Here is a 23,620-nt window from a genome sequence, read left to right as displayed (position 1 = left end):
TGCATGTCTATGCCAACTTGTATTTGTATGCTCTTTTCCTCGTTATTTCCTATGTATGCTCGCTTTTGCTTGGAAGATTTTTGCTAGAGCCTATTTCACAGTTCTATTTTAAGACACATATTTTTTAAATCCCATGCGATTAAATATTTGTTTTGAGGCATTCTATTTTGCAAATTGTGTGCCATTTCTATGGATTTTGACCCGTGTATATGTAATGTGATCGAAAAGAATGCAGAATATGGATTATAACTATTATTTCTGTTATTTGAGATAAATATTTTTTCCCCTTTTCCATTGTTGTCCATCATTTGATTCATAGTTAAATACTCTCTGATATTGTTCTCGCAGTTATAATTAGTATTGCATTCAAATTAATTAATGTCCATTAGTTTAGATAGTTAACGTTAGACGATTATTCACAAGCAATATAATTTCAATTGTTATTGATATATCTTATTATTTTTAAACAGATCCTTTCATATGTCATTACAAGATGATACTTAACATATCATATGATATGAGATACTTCTCTTATTAATACTACATCCAACTAATGAATCTAGGCTTCTTCGTTCACATTAGTTCTCATATAGAAACACATCTCTTCTCTATGTTAATAGATTTTTATGATGTTTCTTTATGTTTTTTTTTTTTTTTTGAGAAATCTAGTAAGACAAATAGCTAGAGCTAGCACCAAAAGGAGGTGCAATGGTTATGGCAATAGTATTATATACTTTAAAAAATATATTGGAAGTGTAGAATTGCAAAATATAAAAAAAAAATTATTAGTGATAATTATTAAAAAAAACTAAATGTGAAAGAATGCAAATTGATAACATCGAACACATCCATTGTTGACTATTGAAATGTCTTGTTTGTTGTTGATGTTCAAATTCATGTATTGTATATAATTGAAATTTTGTAGTGAATCTTATCATTTTTAAGCGGATCCTTTCATATCTTATTTTATGATGATACTTAATATATAATATGATATAATTCTCTCATTAATCCTACATCCAAAAAATGAATCTAGGCTTCTCGGTTCACATTAGTTCTCACATAGAAACACATCTCTTCTCAATGTTAATAGGATTTTGTGATATTCCTTTGTTTCCTTATCCTTTTTTCAGGATCTAGTAATACAAATAACTAGCGCTTGCACCATAAGGAGGTGCAATAGCTACACTCATAGTATTATATACTTTGAAAAATATATTGGAGGTATAGAATTGAAAAATATAAAAAAATTATTTATTAGTGATAATTATTTTTAAAAAAAACTAAATGTGAAATAATGCAAATTGATAACAACGAATACATTTGTTGCTGACTATTGAAATGTCATATATATTGATGATGTTGAAATTCATGTATTGTAAATAATTGAAGTTTTTGTAATAGAAATAATTTTTTATATCATATCCATGTAGATGAGTTTTCCATGCCATGGAGTAAATTTCAACAAATTGAAGATATAAAAGAGTTAAATTTACTTATTATGTAGTCAAATTTTTGTAATAGAAATTGATTGAAGTAAATATAGATTAGATGAGAAGTAGAGTGCAATTTGGGTTATTTGTTAATTTATATTCTTTTAATTTATTATTTATATGGAAATAAATGAGCTCTTCATTTATTAGAGTAAGTTTCTACAAAATAAAAATTTGGAAAAATGAATCAATATCATTTTTGTAATCTAAATTATTATCACAAAACCAAGAAGACAAATAATGATAACCACTTATACATAATCAACAACATAATTTCTTAAAGCTATTAATTTAATAGCAACATAAAAAAATGACCCTTAATATCTCATTTCCTAGGCTAACATAATAAATAAATAAAAAATCTAAATGTTCCACCTTGGGTTGTATACATTCTAAGTGGAGTAGTTAAGGACTTAAATATTTTTGTTAAATCTTGTACTACCTAAAAAACAAACTTGTAGATGTGTAGGAATTAGCATCTACAAATCTAATAACATTAATATTTTGAATGAAGAAATGATGAGGTCCAAACTATAAAACATGAAAACATCCTACATTTGATTCTTATCTAACAATTCCAACCTCAATTTAGGAGAAATCATTTCACCTAAAGTCACTAGGCCTAATAACCTTTCAAAGGAAAACCTTAAATGATTATCAATTTATAAATTCTTTAAATAATAACCATACTAATCTAATTTATATTGAATCAAAAAAGATGATAAAGAGTTACCTTCCTCTAATACTGCTAAATCATTAAAAATAATTCTTTGTACACTACATGGTTACTTTTTCTTTCCATACTCATAAGTAAGGTCACAACCATTAGTCTTAAAATTTCAATAAGTATTCTTCCTAAAAGGTTTTTCTAAAATGTTATCTTTTTGAAAGGTCAAAATGACACTTAGGTTAATGGATTGTAAAGACCAACTCCTAATTTTTAACTTAGGAACCTATATACTAATCAAGGTAAAGGTTTACTAATTAATCCTTTGATATACAAACATATCACTCCACTTCATAAATTATAGGTAAAGCTTAATGAATATCTACTTGATAACCTATTAAAAGGTATCTAATCTCATCTTTAATGTCACTAATATATTTACTACTTGGTAAATATAAAAGGAACATATCATGTTTTTAAAAAATACTAAAATAATAGATTCACAAATTTCACAAATAAATGATCCTATCTATGGACTTATATAGCAAAGGAACCACCTTTAAATTTAAATGTGTTATTCTAGTCAAAGAAAAATAATCCACCATATATAATCTTCTAGACAATTTAAGCAGTGAAAATTTTACATAAAATTTTAATACAAATAGTATGATACATATAAAATCTAATTATTCATGCAAAACATAATATGAATATTAAATTGATAATCCCTAGCTTTATGACCCCCACACACATCCATTCCTAATTATTATTAGTTCCTGCCTACAAGAAACTATAGCGAAGGATTGAAAATTAAACAGTGATTAAACTATATTGTAGCAACCAATTGGAATTTAGTATTTTCTAAGATTTGTTTTCTATACACTAGTTCCTCTAGTGAAGTCACATATATTTTAAGGCAATTATTAAAATAAAACATTTCAGCAAAATATTATTGGGATGTGTTTGCGATTGCAGGATGTTAGGCAAGCTTTATATGCTCTCAATGTGAGAGAGTGCACATCTCTCAAGAGGCTTCCATGGGCTTTGTAGGACTACAGACATTTCAAGGTGATGAGGTTGTAGATAACAAACACAGGAGGTTATAGGCCAAATGGACAATTGGCATTAAGGGTTTTATATTTGATGCATGCAAAGAGAGGTGGACTGTGTTGGATTTTATTCTCTCGCACTATTTATTACTCTTCCCTCATGTTTTTGGTTGTAGTAGCATGTATAAGGGAATGCGATAGGGTTAAGTGGCAGTGAAGCTATAGACCACCACCCAAGGTAATGATGTACAAGCTCATGGACCTCTCTCTTACCATGGCTCATTCTAAATGGCAATAATTTAAATGATGCCATGAATTAATACTTGTAAGTAATTTCTCTGTGTTTAAATAAGGCAATGTTTTTGCATTGGTTTTGTATGTCCTCAAAATAAGAAAGGCAGTTGCAAGGCCATGAAAATAGAGTTTTCAATTGTAACTTGGAACACATGGCCATGAAATTATTGATTAGCTAACCTAGATGCAATAAATCTTCCCATAATTACACAAGAAATTCAATCTGATTATATAATCTCGATAATATCACATTCTCGGTTTTCAACAATATTGGCTAAATATCTGCAGGTTGAATAAGTTATGCTCATATTTAAAGGATTATCTTCATATCTTAGATGTGTCATAGGATCTGAGAATTTATTTTGTAGGAAGATTCACAACACAAGCCTAAAACATACTCATGGAAACACTGTAAGTATAACCAATCCATTCTATTTTATTCTACTTAGTGCTCATGCAAACATTCATATTCTCTTTTTTAACTTAAATTTATGTTTCATCAACAGTAAGCATTAGTTTCATTGGATTGCAGAGATGTAATTCCTCCAGTTCTCAGTTCTAAATTAGAACCCCCTACATTGTTTGATGGAAGCACAAGATAAAGCTAGCATGGCAATCAATTTTTGGTTGATTTTGTGGGTTTGATAAATAAGATTTCAATACATGGGGTTTCCTTAAAATGTGAAGAGCCAATTTAAGTTATTTTGATAAAATTTGTAAACAATTCTTAAATTTAGGAATGAATTGCAAGGATTTATATTGATACCTTTAGGGTTTCAACTTCACAACAAATCAATCATGTCCGGGGAAAATCAAATCCTCTATCCTGCAACAAGTTCTTTGTCAGTCTCAAATTGAGGTTAATTTTGTGGTTTCTCAAGGTATTAAGACCATGGGGTTGTTTCCTCAACATGCTTCAGGGTTTCAATGGGAAAATTCCAAGCCTCCTGCCAAAGACCTAATGATATTATACAACGGTGAAATGAAAATATTCCCCGATGTTTGTCCTGAAAGAGTAAGCATTTTTTTCATGTTTGATCCAATATTGACCTCCATAGGTGAAACAAAGGGTTTAAAAACCAGTAAAACATGTCAAATTCTCAATGTTCTAACAAATAGTTTATTTCTTCAACAGGCAAACAATATAATGAAGTTGGCTTGGGAAATGGAAATATTTTATAGTCAAATGAGATTTTGTCTTCTTCCACTACTACTTCAAATTCTCTACCTTTACCCACAGGATTAAGAAAAAATGTTACAAATCTTGAAGAATTTTCAGTCAAAGGAAATCAAACCCTATTTCATGCCAGTAAGTTCTAAAATCAGATTTGTAATATTTACATAGTGGAAGAAATTTGGATTTGTAATATTTACACTAGAAGAAACTTAGATTTGAAATATTTACACTAGAACAATTTATGTGTACAATATTAATGAAAAACTTTGTTTTGCAGTACTTCTGATTGCAAAGAAATTATCTTTGCAACATTTTCTCGATGATGATGTTGAAAGCAGAGCCCTTAGAAAAATGTAATGATTATTCTCTGTGGAATCAAACATTTTTCCACTTGAATTATTTGATTATAACAAGGAAATAGAAAGGAGTTTATTTTTCCTTGGCATAGATTGCAAACTTTTTCTATTTAATATAAATACTATATGATGAACTTGATTAACTACTAGTGTCGACTTATTTCAGAACTCTATTTACCTGTTGTTTCATTGTCTAAAGACTAGATACAAAACCTTTCGTAGATGAATGATAGGTCATACACCATGCCTATATGTTGAAAAACATGGAAAAACAAAGCATGTACGGGAATTAGAAACAAAGCTAGTATACAAAGGCCATAGGAACAGATAAATTTGATTTTTTTGCTAATAAAAATATATCTTTAATTGAACTTAATGCAAATCATAGTGTTTTTGAAGGACTTAGACAATAGAAATTTCCATTGAAGGAGCAAGGGGCAGTGTGCATCCAAGCAACCTATTGTACTTGGTATGTTACTATTTTAAATATAGGCAGCATCTACTTGGTGATTGGTATCAAACCTTTCATTGAGTTTCTCTGTAGCCAAGGTTGAACTTTGGTGTCTTGGTAAATGTGGGTCAGGATTTGAGCCTTGAGCTTCACAACCTCAAAATCCAATTAATGGAAAGACACTACTTGTGGTCACATCTCTATCCTTCATTTATTTTCCTAGGCATGTATCATGATCAATTCTATAACTATTCGTTGTGTTTCTGTTTCTGTTCTTAGATTTAAACTGCTTAACATCTCAAGACTCCCCAACTCCCCTTTTTATTTGGCATTTTGCACTGGTTGTAATTATAGATTGCATGTACTTGCTTGTTTTCTCTGTTTTTTCTATGGTCACATGCTTTTTGGCAGAAGGAAGAACATTATAATGTATTGCTGATTTATATTTGTCATTGGCTAGTTGCCATATCTCTAGAGGGTGAACCTACTATGTGGAACCTTTTTCTTTCCTTACCATTGTGAAATGGAATTATTATTAGCATAGTAGCCAATAAACAAATTTCATTTGTGCTTAATTGTTGTTATCTAACTATTATTAAATAGCATTAATACTTGATCTTTGGTATATTGAATTGCTTATGAAATTGAATCAAAACATCTAGTTTCAGGATTGTTAGGGTATGGAGATATCACCATCTTAATAGCAGGTAATTAGAATCTCTTATTCACTGAATCAAAACAAGTCCATGGCCTTTGTGTAATCTTTTGTAATACCTCATTTCAGACAAAAATAAAATAAAATTAATTGAATGTTGCCCCCTAGTATTCAATTTCACCCTCCTCTTCATACATATTTCAATAATAAAAGCAATTATATATTTGCAATGGAAAATTATGAGCAAAAGGGAGAGCTTTGGGTGCTAGGAATTATAGTACATGTCACATTCTGATTATTTGCAAAAACTTGCCCTTATCAATGTCGATATTGCAACGTGTTTCATTCTGTGTCATGGATTTTGAAGATGCAAAAATTTCACTGTTTTCTTGCTGAAATGACTCTGTTGGCTGTTAATAATTTGGATCATTTAATAGCCTGCACAAATATAGAGTAATAAAAGAGGACATAGAGTAATAAAAGAGGGATTGGCAAATACAGCTAGTACTCCGGTTATCTGTCAACACTGTCACTTCAGTTCGAACCCTTCACATTACAAACGTAAATTCACATTACAAGTAGAATTGTTTTTGGGGAATATAAACCAGATTAAGCACACCCTCTTCATGTCTAGGACTATCGTGCCTGAACCTATATTTGAATGCTTTCTCTCAAGAGACTGTCATACTTCTTTGCTGCTCCTATTACAAACTTGCCTTCTATCACATGTTTTATTCTTCATTCTTTAAGATATTCATTCTCTTGCAGCAAACCATGTCCCTTTTCTGAAGCCACTGGTTATGTTCTGTCCATGGCTATTGGTTTGCATTATTTCTGCATGGTGACCTTACATTTTTGCAGTCCTGTAATTGCAAATGACATTTAACTTATCATAGTTGTTTTTGTATTAACTTAACAATGGGCATACACAAAGACAGAACTGTCACTATCATTATTTTAAAGGACTGTCAGAGAATGATTTTTCTTCTTCTCGTCATTCTTGTAACGACTGACTCACCAAACGAAACACCCAAATTTCCTGCCTGCCATTGCTTGGCAGGAACTACCCTGCTTGCAGCTCTTGTTTTGTCATGTAAACATGTTTTAGTTTGTATAACAAATTATTTTTCTTATTGTTGGAAATGTAATGGTAGCTACAGGTACAAGAGGTCAAACCATTGTTTTACTGCTATTGGAAATGTAATCACCACTACAGGTATTTTCATGTACAGTGAATGATAGAGGGAAAACCATTATTTCTTTGCTGCTGTAAATTTAATGATTGCTAGCTAAGTTTTTTCACATACAATGAATAATAGAGGGCAAACTATCGTCATATATTAACCTTATTGCACTATTTTTCACAAAATTTATATATTGTTCATCGTATTTCTTCATAATTTTGTACCATTATGCTGGCTTCTACATTTTAAGACCAAAATGTGAAGGCACATACGAGACAAATGAGTTCTTTAACAGAATGGCACAAATGAGTTGTTTTTGACTGTGTTTTGTAGACGAATGCAGGGCATGTCAACCACGCAACTTTTTTCGCGAATCCTCATCAACATAATTTAGCAGCCCTGCCACACATTCACCAAATTAATTATTTAAAAATAAAAAGAAAGCTCGTCATTGAAGAATACATTTTCTCTTAATGACACTCTATGATCAACCGTGAGTCATAAAAATAACATGAGGATGGAAGACTTGACTATATACCATCACTATTCAATCCAAATAAATTAGTCGAACCGATCATCCAATCATCGTTTTTTCTACTGTTAATGTCCACATCATCTAACATGATATCAAAACAAATGTGGGTTGAATAATGTCAATATATTTATGTTCATTGTGTTCCTTGCAATTAGTCGAAGCGTATAGAATCCCATAGAATCCCGACAATGCAAAATAAAGTCTGACAATGTAGAAAAACTCAATATGTCCAGTGCGAGACACTTCTGGTGGGCTATGCCCACGTAAAAATAGCCTATTGACTAATTACCTTCACCTAAAGTTACTACTTCTTTTTTAAGCTTTCGCCCATAGCTTATTGATGCTTTATCTAGTGAGGAACATAGTTGCTAATTAATATTTATCTAGTACGTATTCAATACTATATAACTCTTTTCCTTAAAAATTCATATCAATAATAGATTATTTAATTTAATGATTAAAATACCAGTTAAAATATCTTTAATGTTTACTGAAGTCACCAAATTTATGTTTACTAAGATTGAATAAATGTCTATTAATATTCATATTCATAGTTTGATGTTATAAATTAGTAGTTATTACATTTATAATATGTATTAAGAAACTTTCAATTTAGAACTTGATAAAAAATTTGATATTGATCAAATTCCTTTCATAAAAGAAAATATAGATTTCTTAGTGATGTTCCATTAGGAAATGCACGAGCCATATTATTATGAGGATGTGAATCATTAGCAACATGAATGAAAGTATCAAGAGTAGAATGTTTTTTTGTGTTGTATGAGAAATATTTCATATTTTGTGTATTCTGTGTCAAAATAATTATTATCAAATTAGTATTAAATATTAAACTATATTTTTGTATTATAACTATTTTTTCTTGTATGATTAAATGATATTTGGATGAATGTTGAAAATGGAATAACAAAGAAGTGTACATTTCAAGTGTTAACCTATTTGGCAAACATGACTTATAAATATGCTTTAGCCAAAGTTTGCAAATCATTAACTTAATAGTTACGATTTGATTATTTCTCTCTCTCTCTCTCTCTCTCTCTCTCTCTCTCTCTCTCTCTCTCTCTCTCTCTCTCTCTCTCTCTCTCTCTCCATATCATGATATAAGTGCATTAGTATCTTGTATTGTAAATAAAATGTTATATCATTTTGCACCACATTCCATCACTCTTGTCATTTTTATTTTGCTAGGACCTTCGTGTATGGTCAGGAATTATTCATTCAAAGAATATTGAAGAGGTTACAACTTCATTGGGGAGTAAACTGCTCTGATAGGTAAAATGCTCTATAATGTTCTCATTCTTGTGAGCACTTTTGAGTAGAAATTCTTGATAGGTTTATTCTTTGTTGTTCATATTTTTTATTAAGATAAAGTAGGCTTTATAGGGACCCGAAACCCAAATCCAAAATCAGAATAAACAAAACAGTATCAAACCAGAAAAGTACCAACAACCTAACAATGATAGAAACAAGAGAGACACCTCACAAAGCCCAACAAGATACAACATAAAAATTAGGCAAAACAACTAAAAGACTAGCCTAAAAGATAACCAAGAGCTTCCATAAGCTCAAAATTTTTCTCAATTATATTCTTGTTTATGTCTACAAGCTCGTCCATGATGGTTGTTGTGGCACTTTTATCCTAGTTACTGCTCCCAGTCCTGGTAGATGGTCTATGAGACACCTACACTTCCACTCCCTACAAATTTATATCCAATTTTTTCTTTTTGGTCTTAGCAACTGATAGTGGAATACTATTGAGCAGATGGGCTCAATGAACTACAATTTTCTCAATCAATTTTTTGAGGCCTTCAGTATTGTTCTTCATAGGTTTTTTACTAATCTACATGAAACCCCTGAGATCAACCTTTAGATCATCCATACCCTTCTCCAAATTGTTTATTCTAGCTTCATGCTTTTCTTTCATGACCTTTACATCTTCTATTAATTTCTGGGTCATTTCCAAGAGCTTATTGATTTTGTCAAGCATTAGATTCTCAGTAAAAGTGTTGATAATATCTTTTATACCTTATTTGATGAAGATAATTTCGCTAATCACTCAATGTAAGCATTTTTACTTACTGGTGGTTGAATTCACCAATAGCATATCAAAGTCTGCTTCATCACTTTTGCTATCTTTGGGGGTCCACTTGATCCACATTAAGGGGAATATCCAATTTAATCTCATCTTCCCCTTTGCCCTTTGTCTCCACCGCTTTCCCCACCTTTTTTCTTTTTAGAGCTATTGTGGCCCCATTTCCCAGGGTTTTGAAGGAGGGGTTTTGTAATTTTTGGCTGCAAGTCTAGGGTGGGGTTTACTCTTTCTACTACTGTTAGTGTCGAGAGTGGCCTTTTTGGGGGTCTCTCTTCCTGCAAGGGCCATTATTCAATATCATCATCTGGCACATGAAGGTCACACCAATCCATGGCCATTTCACTCGACCCCATCTCATCTTCAAATTAGGTATCTGACACCACATGCACATCATAGCCAATCGAGGGTTTTGTGTTGTTTTCAATTTTATGAATAGGGGATGGCTTGACCTCATGCATCTTAGCATATTTCATGATAAGGGGAATCAACCTCTCATGTAAAATAGGGTTATCATTATTTTTAGCATGATTGGAAAGGCTATGCTCCAAGGAAGAGATTAAATAAAACGACAAAGAAATTTTCTTATCATGCATAAAATGATTTAAAATAGTGGAATGATAGGACAAAATACTAACAAAGCGGGTGTCCAAGGTGATATAGTTCATAATCACCTCCACCACGTCCACCTAGAGACTTAACAGGTCTTTTATGTTGTATCCTCCATTAGTAGTTTTCCTCACTATGTCCCTTTCACTCTTCTTGTCAAATAAAATAGATAGGGCTTCTTCTGTCGCTTTCTGCTCTCTATAAAACTTTTCCCTTCCATTTGTAAGATAGTAATTTTGGCTATAAATGCCTAATCAACTATGAATTCAGCTCCATAAGCACTAAGAATGTCATTGTTCCAACCCTTCACAAACCCTTCTATCGCTCTGGGATCATGACCATGCATTTTTTTTAGGTATGGTTCAAGACCGCCATCCAAAATTTCAGTCCACATTTCCTTATTTTGTTCCCATTTCTATCATGAGGATATCTGCATTATATTTTTATCTCCCCTCTTTTTTAAATTGCCCTTGCTAATTTTGAAATTCATAGGCTTAATCCAAAACCCAAACCAGGAAACACAAAACCAAGAAACTAAGAACAATCTGGAAGCCGTAACATTGTATCAATTCCACTTATTATAATAAATAACTTTACTCATGTGACAGGATGGCATCATTAATATTCAACCATTGGAAGTAAAGAAGATCTTCAGTATCCCTTCATGTCAGCTCACACAAGCACATTGGGAAGGTTTCCCCTATCGTACACCATTTGATTTTCTCATACACCACACCTAAGTTGGCCACATAGTCCATAAGTTAATTACCTTCCCAATAAACATGGGTTATTCAAATTTCATCCAAGTTGGCAATCATAACAAGGCAGTCCTAGACTAAATGATTGATTGTACAATGTGGAAGTGTCCTTTTAATCAAATTATTAATGATATTAAGTGAATAACTTTCAAGCCATGCCTTTTTATGCCCTCCATGAACTGTAGGTTGGAGCCCAATGTAAGTTGTATTTACCTCGGCAAATTGCTTTGTCAAGAATGAAGACAGTTTTTTCTAATTTAAATGCAATTTTATGTTTATATATTGTAAATCATCTTATGTAAAATTGTCAAAATTATTATTATCTTTTTTATTTGAACACGTAAGTTCATTATATGTCAAATTTATTTTCTTAATTCAATCATAATTTTTACAACAAGTGTCAATAATATTATTGATAATCAATTTTCTTAAATCAATTCCCTTAATATAATATTTCTTAAAGATAACTTACAATATAATATTAAACTATTTTAACTTTATAACATATAAAAGGATTTAAAAAATTAAATTTTATATATATATATTCTTAAAAAAATTAAATTTAAATTTTTTGTTAAATTAATAATAACTAAGAAAATACTTAGTGTTTGATAAAATATATTAAATTAATAATATTACTTATTATCTAAAATTTATATAAATAAAGAATAACTCATTACCAACCTCATAAAAAATAACAAGATTTAAACATACAAAGTAGTAAAAAATTTAGGAAATGTTAATATTTGAGTGATGAGTTCTTAGCTAGATATTTAAATATATTGATTAAAATGTTCTCATGGTTGATACAAATCAAATGATACTATATGCTTGATAGTTGAAGTTTGTATTATCTTATTAAAAGAAAAAAACATATTATATTAAAATACAGCTTCATCTTTATGTATATAAGGTGAATTTATACCATCTTATGTTTGTAATTGATAGGAAGATAATAGTAAATAAATTTATCGTTTATAAATTGGATTTGAAAGTTTTAATAAGAGGTTTTATGTAAATATTATATTCTTTAGAGAGAAAATTAAAATGAGTTATTTAAAGTGTAAAATTATTGATCAGCAAGAAAAACACTAATTTGGTGGTAGCACATCCTAATAGTGAAAGAGTGGTCATGTGTTTGACTCTTGATTTGTCCTGGTAAAATTGTTATAGTATTAGAGCTCGAATGCAATAGTGTACTAAACATCTATTTTGATATTTAAAAGAATATTGAAAAATGAATAAAAAGATGATAAATAAAATTATCCTTATATTCAACTATTACAATTATTTTTACATAAAAAGAAAATTAAATATATAAAATTAATTTTTTTGATAAAAGATAAAATATAAACATGACCTCAAATATCCATCAATTTTTTTTTCCAAAAATCATATTCTACTACACTTTGAAACTGATGTTGTCATCTATGATTTAAAGTTTGAGGGAAAAGAAATGCGAGGAAAAACAACATACCTTTTTCACCAATATCTTAAGGACGGACAATGGAAAGCATAATATTTGCATTTACAATAAGTGCCACATAGTGGCTAGTACTTGTCGTTTTAATAGAGTAATAGATATAATAAGATGAATACATAAGATTTTAAAAATAAAAATAGTAGTCATGTAAGTATAAGTGAAACTTAGAAATGTATGCATTGTGTCATACCCACTTTTTATACAAGTGAACATAACACAAAACTAACAATTTTTTAAAAAAATATTGTCACAATTAACATAATATTTCCATGAACAAGTAATACCTAAAGAATACACAATTATGAGATGAAACAAAACATAGATAAACTACACCAAACTTTTTTTTTACAATATTTTCTTTAAATAACAACATAATTACATTTCTAACAATACCAACAATAACAACAATTTCCAAGTAACCATTTCAACCAAGGTTAAATGATAGGGCAATAAGTTAATGCTTCTTTCAGTTTTCAATGCAACATAACCCCTTCTTACGTAAGTTTCTCTCACGTTCCATCGTGAAGCATTTTCCTTTCCACCCAAAACTGTACTAGCAAGATATCTAGATGTCCAAATTTTCAACATAAGGTTAGCAGGTAATTACATACATGACCATCATTGTAAAATGTAGCATCCTTTTAACATGATTCATTCATATAGTAATCAAGTACTAAACTTACCTAAACAAGAAAGGAATGTGTGTTATTAGGAAAGTAGAAGTAGTTCAACCAAAATTCACAAAGACAAGACCTATGGGCCAGACCTATGGGCCAGACCTAATGTCTCGAGGGCTCATCACAGATGGCCTTGCCTACATGAAAGCTTAGAGACTTTGTATTTCATAAAACAATTTATAACCTATCTATTAATAAAGTATAAGAGTGGGTATGCAACCCTTTCTAGGGTCTAGCTTCCCAAATAGTTTTCTCGTCGGCTGCCACCCACTTAAGTGAGACAAAGACAAAATCTTGGATAATTCAACCATAAGTATAAGTCACACACAAACTCTTCTCAATGTTTCTCAAAATAACTCTTTAGAGGTTTTCAAACACATGCAAAAGATTACCAACAACAAAAGAGTTCACTAACCATCAACCTTCTACAGACATGAGGGAATTAATATGAATATATTCATAATTGAGCAATCATAAGGTATTATAATATAGACTAGAGTGCGAGTCTAGTTGGACCACCATATGAACATTCGCAAGATACCATTGATTATAATCATGAAGTAATGTCTACAAGAATGGAATCAATGAAAAACATATTTATCTCTAAGGGTGATCATACAAAATTATAAGATAACAATAGCCCGCCTTATGTGATTTTCTTATGAATATCAACTACACATTCTGGAAATGACCACCACAAAAGCTATTGGGTAACAGGATAATAACCTAGTTAATTTTAATGTATACCAGTTAGTATTTAATTAAAATGAAAAAATATTTATTTGATCTCCCTTTTCTTTTGTGTAGGACTGATCATTGTAACAACCATATACTACAACAAAGATTATATTGACGCCAAATACAATAAATATCATATGACTTATTATGAACAATTTAATTTATATGTAATTTAATTTCAAATAATAAAATGATGGCTTTGTAATAATCACTTCAACGTTTCTAAAACTAGATACCCATAAAAAAAATACCTATAATACAACTAACAACTATCAATATAATTTAATCATTATATATCATGTTTATAATCCAACATGGTGTCTACTATAAGAATGTTAATCAAATTCCCATTGCGAAGCAAATCAATCTCTCTCTAGTGGAGTACAACATGGGTATGATACAATGACATAGATATATGCAATTGTGGAGTGTGAGAGAACCTACACCTTTACCATTATAATATAGTGAAAAAAACAACGATATTTAGGATAAATCAATCTCATCTTTTCAATTGTAACTTTAACCAATCACAAGAAATATATAAAATTACATGTAATCATTCTAGAATATCAATAGATCAAAGTTATATCTAACCATTAACAATTTTTAGCAACTTAAGCCTGTGCATAATGAATAATGTCAACTCCTTAATATATCCATGTGGAGACCATCTAAAATCATTTCCTACAATAGTCATATGACAACTAAAATTTATGAATGCATAAGAGTATGAAGATTAAATAATAATAATCTTGGATATATGTATCTCAATATTAAACAAGAAAATGTCCTATATAAATTAAATAGAATATTTCATTTATTATTGCAAGATACATATCTCAAGGACCCTTTATATACATATTACAACTAAGATTAAAAATAATTCAGACGTCTTAATGTATAATCATTAACATTAATATTATTCCATGCTCATAATTGATCATTCCTTAATTCAAAATCTTTCTTACCAAATAATAAAATTAATCCCTTGACCACTTCCTACTACTTGACTAATTTGATAACATCACTCAACTTTAAAATTAAGAATCATAATATTCTAACAACAAATTTATTTTTCCCTTAAAACAACATTTACAAAATAACATTTACAAAGCTTCATGTTGATAGTGCTCATTTGACCGTAAACAAATATAAATTAATGTAACCAAAATACAAATTACTATCTAAATAATCAATTCTAAATTGGATAAACTACAAATTACATATGGAAAGAAGGTAGCTACATAATCTTATTTTAATTAGTAAAACAACAAAAATTTATGGGATTAGCAAGCATAATCTTAAATGTGTTTTTCCATCTGCATAATATTTACACATATAAGACTACACCAGGAATCGGATTTTAAATTCTTACTTTCCTAATGATGTCAACAATACAATAAGATAAATGTGACTTAGTTTCAGCCTTTCAAATGCTTTGTCAAAGATTTCTGAGTCTAATGACTCGGAATTTTTTCTCCCCTTTGTATTATCCTGAGTAGTTAATGTAGTGTAATTAAATTTATATTATCATTGTCAATATAGCACCACTTTACCCATACCTAGCTGCTCTTATCTCTGTTTTTTTAATAGATAGAAAATCAATTATACCGCATTTATGAACAACATTTGTTATTACAACTTGTTTTTCCAATTTACTAACCATTAGTTTTAAAGAAAAAAAAAAGTTTACATATACAAATCCCATTGTAGAAGTATAAACTCTAACATTTTAGACTCGGTATAAGCTAGAACCATGCATGTAATGTTTGTGAGGTGTTACTATATTTTGATTTACATTTCTCAGTTGAGCTCCTCTATTTCATGTCAACACTTAAGTTTCATGAGATGACTTTCTCCTTTCATGGCCACACTTTCCTCATGTTGAATGTTAATCGAAAGACTAGTTACTATCTTGTTAATTTCTAGAAAAGTAGCATACTATATTTTTAATTGCCCAATTGTGGTCTATATTAACATTTGATCCTCTATATTTATAAAAAAGAAAAATGTGAAATGAAGATTCTGATGGCATGAATAGTTCCAATCAAATACACAATTTACTATCATTAAATAATTCATTGGAAAGTTTACTCAGGGAAACAATTAGTCATTTCATTACAAAAACAGAACCCTTGTAATGCTTTATTAATGCAACCATAATACTCTCTTAGTCTAAGGAAGGTCTAGAGGAGCATATTCAAGCAGTGGAGGTGGAAAGAGAGAGGTCTGTGGATGATGACAAGATGGAAATTGAGAATGAAGGTTAGAAAGAATAGAGTGAAGATCTGTGGGTTTCAGAGTCACAATAAGGCCTTGTTCTGTGAGTGGGAATCAATTGCAAGGTATAATATTGACGAGGAAGATCGGGCCTAAATATTAGAGCAAACTGTTAAAGATTTTGGGGCTTTAGCACCAGCTACATTAGCTTGTAAAGGTAGGAAGTGTACTGCCATTTGGAGAATCCCTACACCACAATGCTAGAAGGAGAAACCAGAGACAATAGAACTTTTGGGACCTTGGAACTCTTGGCTTACCAGTGCAAAGTGAAGATCTATGGATTTCAGATTTTTCAGTTGCTGATTTTCTCGTATTTGTCTCTTCAATTGCAATACTGTGACACCTACTCATGAGAGACAAGGAGTCCAGCTTAGAAAGAATTCATGTGGTACGGTGTGTTTTAGTTTTGAGATATCTTGTTTTTTTCTTTCAATTTCAAATTCTAAAACTTCTGTAATAATTTCTTATATGTTGTGACCTTCAAACACTTGCTAGGAAAACTAAAACCCTTTCTACATCTTTTGTCTAGTCTGCAAGAACACTTAAAATAATTGTATAAAGTGATCAAAAAAATGAAATGTCTAGGTTCAAATCTAAATATGTGGTAAGGCCGAATACCCATGGCAGCTTGCAAAGAGCCATCATGATCAAAGGTTTTAGATTACATTCCACCACTTGGATACTTGGGCTCAAAGAGTGGCTATTGGCCCAAATTCTATCCCCCTACCAGTTTGGAAGCAACAAAATGATAGACCTAAGTGGTCCTCCATTTCTTCGAGGCAAAAGCAACCCTGGCACGACAGTAACCCACTTTCTTCTCAGCAAATTTTTCGAAAGCCTAAGTTTCCTAGAGCGTTTAAAGGAAAGGCAAGCCAACAAATGACAATAGTTGACTCAACCTCCCACCTATGGAAAAGGAAAAACATGGGAAGCAATATTTTTGTCCTTCCTTCAACAACCATGAACCTAAAGATTGGTTGCTACTAGGAGAATTCCCTCTTTGCGCAATTGTGTGGTTGTCGAGGAAAAAGCACAGAAATCACTTCATGGTGGACCTATACTTTCCCAAGAATGCTTTCTATTCAGCCTCTCTAGAATGACTTTTTCTTCATTGAATGTGAAGATTCCACTCTAAAGGAAAGTATTCTCCATTGTAGCCCCATTTTTTATAAAGGCTTGACTTTTCATTTTCTACATTGGAAGCCAGGTTAAGATCCTGCAAAACATGTCTTCCAAAAAACACCAGTTTGGCTCTCTTTAGTAGGTTTACCTTCAGAGTTTTGGTGCTTCGATGCATTCTTGAAGATTGGAGATGCCCTTGGCTCTCTGATAGGAATTGAAGAATATTTCTTACATGTCCTAAAAGGGGATGTGGCCAACATATATGTTGAAATCGATTTGACACGAGGCTTCTATAGTAAATTGGAAATAGTATCAGAGGTGGGTAGATGTAAGCAATCAGTTAAGCATTTGGGAAATCAAATCCTGAGCAAATGCATTCTTCATAATCAGCTTTCCCTTGCTAGTTCCATGGATGGGAAAAAAAAGCTCACTCTCTTCCAACTGTGGTCACATGAAAACCCAGCCTCTACCTCACTTTGCTCAGCTTCCTCCCATTTTCAGCTTCTCTTCTGAAGGCTCCCCCTTAGTTTTTGCCAAGCCCCCTTCCCCCTCCTTCCTTTCTTTCTTCTCTTATGAAGGATCTCCCCCGACTTGTCCCTACTTCCCCCCCCACCCCCCCCCCCCCCGCCTCTCTCTCTCTTTCTCCAGTTTCTAAAGTCAATAGCCTTAAAACTACTAGAAGCCTTTTTGGCCAAAAGAATCTTCCATTGTTGAACATGGGATCTTTTCATGTGCTCTCCCAAAACTCTAAAAAGACCTCCAAAAAAAAGAAGTAAGGCTTGTAAGGATCAAGAATGAGGAAATCTAGCTCAAATAACCTCTAAAAAAGGCATTTCAACTATTTTATTGGAGGAGGAGACTATACAGAGAGACATTATTCAAGATAGGGCAGACTCTAAGAGAGAATCACCCTTGGATCAAGAGAAGCTTCCTGATCAACAATTTGAATGGCCAATTCTAAAACCTTTTGGCATCACTGAGGAAGCCTCAAGGTTAGAATAGTCTGGTTAGTTAAACTCCCCTTCAACAGACACAACTTTCTTTTTAAAAAAGGGCTTAAATATCTCTTCGAAATCTCCAAATCCTCTTTTTGCCTCTCCCATTCTGTTGCCCCATAGTCTAGAAATAAACGTGAACTTAAAGACTCAACTTCTTCACAAATATGAGGAAGATATGGAAGATGTTGACCTAGTTATGAATATCCCTCTAGTAGATATGTACTCCAAAATAAAAGAAAAGAGGAAACTAGGTCTTAAACAACTGATAGATGGCAAGGAGAAATTGAACTTTGGCCTCACACAATAAAAGAAGGGTAGGAAATCTCTTATTGAGAAACTAAGTTCTATAGGAGAAGAAGAGAACCAAACCAAGATTATAGAACTCTTCAAAGTAGGGAAGGGAGCCCCCATTCCCAAACAACAGTGAAAATCGTGTCATGGAATGTCAAAAGCCTCAATGCCTCTAACAAGCAGAGGGTAATCAAGAGAAGGATTCTATTGGTTAATGTGGAAATCACCATTCTCCAAGAAACAAAGCTTGATTCCCAACAAGCGGTTCAATTTGGTTATGTTATTAGCAAACATTTTCAGACCTATTTGAAGACAACTGTATTAGCAGAAGGAGCATCAGGGGGCCTATTGATTGCCTTGAAACCTAATTCAGTGACAGTAGCGGGAGTTGCTCTAGCCAAGAGTGGGTTCCTGGACAAAATTACTTGTACACATATTAATACAATCTTTCATCTTCTTAACATTTATGGCCCCATATCCCCTCTATGGACGAGGAATCTCTGGCAATCCTTAGACTCTTTGATTACCCCAGTTTTCAAACTCTCTTCTTTTCATCGGAGGGGATTTTAATGCCATCAAGAACTCTCAAGATAAGAGAGGAGGTATTATCAAACTACAAAGGTCACAATAGGACTTTAATGATTGGATAGATAGGAATGGGCTCCTAGAAATAGAAACAGGGGCAAACTCTTTCACTTGGACAAATAGGAGAAAAGGTTTTAGCAACATTTTAGAGAAAATAGATAGATTCATTTTCCAAGGAGACCTTTCCGCCTTCCCATTCTCCATGTAATGCTTTGTTTTGGCACACTTAGGTTCGGACCATTTTCCCATTCTGCTCACTCTCAAGGGAGATTTGGAAGTTGGAAAAACACCTTTTAGATTTGAGAACATGTGTATGAAAAACCAAAATTTTGTATCTTTGATTGAAATATGGTGGAAAGAAAGCTCTTTTTAAGGATCAAGACTTTACTGCTTTATTTCCAAATTAAAATATGTAAAGAAAAAGTTGCTTCAGTGGAATGCTCTACCTTTCAAAAATATCTTTGCAATAAAAGCATCTCTAGAAAAAAAGCTGGAAAATATGAACACCATAATCCTCAATGATGGCATGACCAAATTAACCTTTGAGTTAGAAAACAACTACTTGAAGAGTATGAGGAAATCCTTTCAAAACAGGTGATTTTCTGGAAGCAAAAGTCAAGAGAAAATTGGCTTCAAGGGGGAGAAAAATACCAAATTCTTCCACAATGTGGCTAAAACTCGTAGAAATCTCAACAAAATTTCAAGATTGGAACTCAATAATAATCAGTTCAGTAATGATCCAAAATAGATTAGAAAGGAAACAATCTCTTTCTTTTCAAAACTGCTTAATAATGAAGAAGGGTCACATTTTAGAGAACATGAAAGGTTTCTGTCAATGATCCCAAAGATCATCACATCTGAGAAAAACATAAGACTAAATGAAAGTTTCTCCCTAGAGGAAGTAACTCAGGCTTTGAATCAGCTCCCTTCAGGCAACGCCCCTAGACCAGATGGCTTTCCCTCTGATTTTTTCAAGAAATGCTGCCAGATTATAGGACAAGATTTAGTAGATGCTTTAGAACTAGCAAAAAATCAGACAACCTACTTAAAGAGGTCAACAACACTTTTATAGCTCTCATTCCAAAGAAGGAGAAAGCTTCTAGTCTAGGGGACTTAAGACCCATATCCATCTGCAACACAGTCTACAAAATCCTCTCCAAGGTCATGACTAATAGGTTGAAACCTCTTATGGACAACATAATCTTAGAAGAACAAATAAGATTTGTTCTAGGTCGTTCAATCCTGGATGGGATCATAATAGCTCAAGAAGCAATCCACACTTTGCAACACACAAAGAAGCCAAGTATGATAATGTGGACTGGCTTTTCTTATGCAAAATTCTTCAGGCCTTTGGTTTCAACAAAAAATGGATCAACTGGATTTTTGAGTGCTTATCCACACCAAATTATTCAATTTTAGTTAATGGTAAACTAGAAGGTTTCTTCTCATCCTCAAAGGGCATCAAGAAGGGTGATCCAATTTCCCCCTTTCTCTTCATTTTAATGGCAAAATCTTTAGGCCATGTGATCAAATCCAACTTACCCACCAAACATTTAGTAGGAGTCAAGATCAACACCAATTTTGTTGCCCTGCACCAGCAATTTGCAGATGACACTCTTCTCCTTGGGGCTGCTAAGGTAAAGGAACCTTCTCTCTTTCAAGAAATCCTGGAAGCTTATGGGAGAGCCTCAAGCTAGAGAATTAACAGAGAGAAATATGAGATTTTCTTCTTCTCCCCACCACCTCCACTAGAGAACAAGATCTTAAGAATCTTCAATCGTAAACGAGGTAATCTCCCTTGCATTCACTTAGGCATACCTATAGACAAAGGATTGAGTAGTTCAAACTGTGGAACCCTTTAAAAATCAAAATGGATAAAAATATCAACTCACAGAAAGGGAAGTGGTTATCATGGGCAGGAAGACTGGTAATGCTCCAAACAATTATCACAACTCTCTTGATTTATCTTTTATCCTTTTTATCCCTTTCCTTTGGTGTAAATGCCTTTATTATCAAAAAAATGAGGATTTTTTTTTGGTAGAACTCTAAAATAAAGCATCAGATAGCTCTTATAGCCTGGGATAAAATGATTAAACCAAAAACTCAAGGAGGTGTAGGAGTTAGAAACCTTCAACTTCAGAACAAGGCCTTGGGTGCCAAGCTAGTATGGAAAATTCTTGAAGATCTAAAAACCAAATGGGTTAAGATGGTCACTACAAAATACCTAACAGATGGAGATCCTCAGAATCTCCTAAGATCCAACTCCCACCCAAAAGGATCCAGGATCTGGAATTTCATTCTAAAATGCAAAAGTCTAATTGAAAATGCAATCTCCTGGGGCATACATAATGGAAACTCTTGCCTATTCTAGGAGGTCTCCTGGGCAGGGCATCCAAGCATTGATAGTGTTATAACTATTCCAGCAACCAAGCAATTGCTAAAAAAACATTGGGGCCTACGGGTCAGTGACTATGTAATAAAGCACAATCCTCAAAGCATTCAAGGCTAAAGTTGCAAACAACTAGAAGCTCAACCTAACCCTTTGATTGAGCTAAGGCAACTATTTGATCTCCTTAAAGATAAACAACTCCAGTTTAGGGACAAAGAGGATACATTTGTTTGGATTTCCTCTAAATCTGGCCAATATAATGCAAAGGATGGTTATAATTTTCTAGCTTGACAAGGAGAGTAGGAGAACCAAGAAATCCCACAAAAGATTTTCTGGAGTAGTAGGGATGTCCCTAAAGAAGGCATCTTTGCATGGTTGGCTACAAAAGGAAAGATACTCATTGCAGAAAGATTCCAAAGGATGGGGTATAAAGGACCTTCCAGATGTATCATATGCAAAGGTCACAAGGAAACACTGAACCACCTTTTACTCAATTTCTCCTTTACCTCTAAATGCTAGAGAGGGTTATGTGCAAAATTGGGCTGGATAACAGTTTTATCGAATGACATCATCTCTCTCTTTCAAAGTTGGCCAATGAAATCTAAGGAAAACACTCTAAGATTTATTTGGGAAATACCCCCCTCATGCCTATTATGTGAGATTTGGAAAGAGAGGAACATAAGACTCTTTGAGGAGAAAACTAGAAATGTAGACTCAGTACTCGCCTCATTAGAAGCCCCTATTGTTGAGATTACCAACTCCAAGTTAGCAGCATCCCCAAATCTCAGGAGGGTATTCATAGCCTGGGATGAGAAAATCAGGTTCAAATGGAATGGAATTAGGATCCCCCCTCTATAGGGACAAGCCCTATTGCAAGAAAGAATTCCGAATGGTCTCCACCGAATCAGGGGTGGCTAAATCTTAACTTTGATGGTGCCGCAAGAGGAAACCTAGGTGCTACTGGCATAGGCTATGTGATCAGAGACCACAAAGTAAGAGAAGTAGACAGGATTGCCATGCCATTACCCCCTGATACCAACAATATTGTGGAATTCAAAGCTCTTCAACTAGGCCTCATAGATTGCCTCAATCATGGAGTTAGGAATATAATTATTGAAGGGGATTCTGCAATTGCCATTAATGCAATCAAGACAAAAAGCACCCCAAACTGGAGATTGCAAGATTTATTGGATAGCATTCTCAAGAACCTATCAAAACTGGAAAGCTTCAATGCAAGGCATGTATATAGGGAAGCTAATACAGAAGCGGATGCTTTGTCCGAAGTAGCTGCCGAGGGGGGGAAGATTTATTGGTGGGAGGACAACCTCTATCCCTATGGATAACAAAGTGTTTGAAAAGATACACTAGCTGTTAGTTATTTGGGGAAAGAGTAACAAATGGGCGATGGCCTATGCATTTGCCTTCCATTGAATTCAGGTTGCATAGTAACCTAAAGATGACTGCAACATTTCAAAATAACAGATTGTAAATCAAGAAACTTCGAATCTATGAATCAGGAAACTTCCAATTGGGATTTTCCTATTTTGCTTAGTTCTTCACATTAAAATGATTCCAGAGAACTAGCAAATCAGGCTTGTCTCAGCATCACATACAACGCATATGATACCAGAATATTCTGGGATGGCTCTCAACAACCTGATATTGCAATCAGGCTCAACCATTTATGGAAATTCCATGGTTGCAAGTATAAGATGAGACTTC

The 23,620-nt window shown here is 32.7% G+C and overlaps 1 protein-coding gene across 1 annotated transcript; it reads left to right on the top strand.

Annotated features, from left to right (window-relative positions):
- Positions 1-21,011: 21,011 nt before the first annotated feature.
- On the top strand, positions 21,012-23,241 carry LOC131856603 (uncharacterized). Its single transcript, XM_059208445.1, has 2 exons — positions 21,012-21,146; positions 22,741-23,241. Exons 1-2 carry the CDS (start codon positions 21,012-21,014, stop codon positions 23,239-23,241), a joined length of 636 nt encoding a protein of 211 aa, XP_059064428.1.
- The last annotated feature ends 379 nt before the right edge of the window (positions 23,242-23,620 follow it).

Source organism: Cryptomeria japonica, chromosome 7, assembly GCF_030272615.1.
Source record: "Cryptomeria japonica chromosome 7, Sugi_1.0, whole genome shotgun sequence".
NCBI classification, from domain to species: domain Eukaryota; kingdom Viridiplantae; phylum Streptophyta; class Pinopsida; order Cupressales; family Cupressaceae; genus Cryptomeria; species Cryptomeria japonica.
Note: the sequence above shows the minus strand (reverse complement) of the source record. Positions and strands in the feature narration are given on the sequence as shown.

Excerpts from the sequence above, each read along its gene's own strand:
- LOC131856603 (XM_059208445.1), top strand. The coding sequence starts at position 21,012 with ATGGCAAAATCTTTAGGCCATGTGATCAAATCCAACTTACCCACCAAA. Across the intron at positions 21,147-22,740 it reads TTCTCCTTGGGGCTGCTAAG|GATCCCCCCTCTATAGGGAC; the intron begins GTAAAGGAACCT and ends GAATGGAATTAG.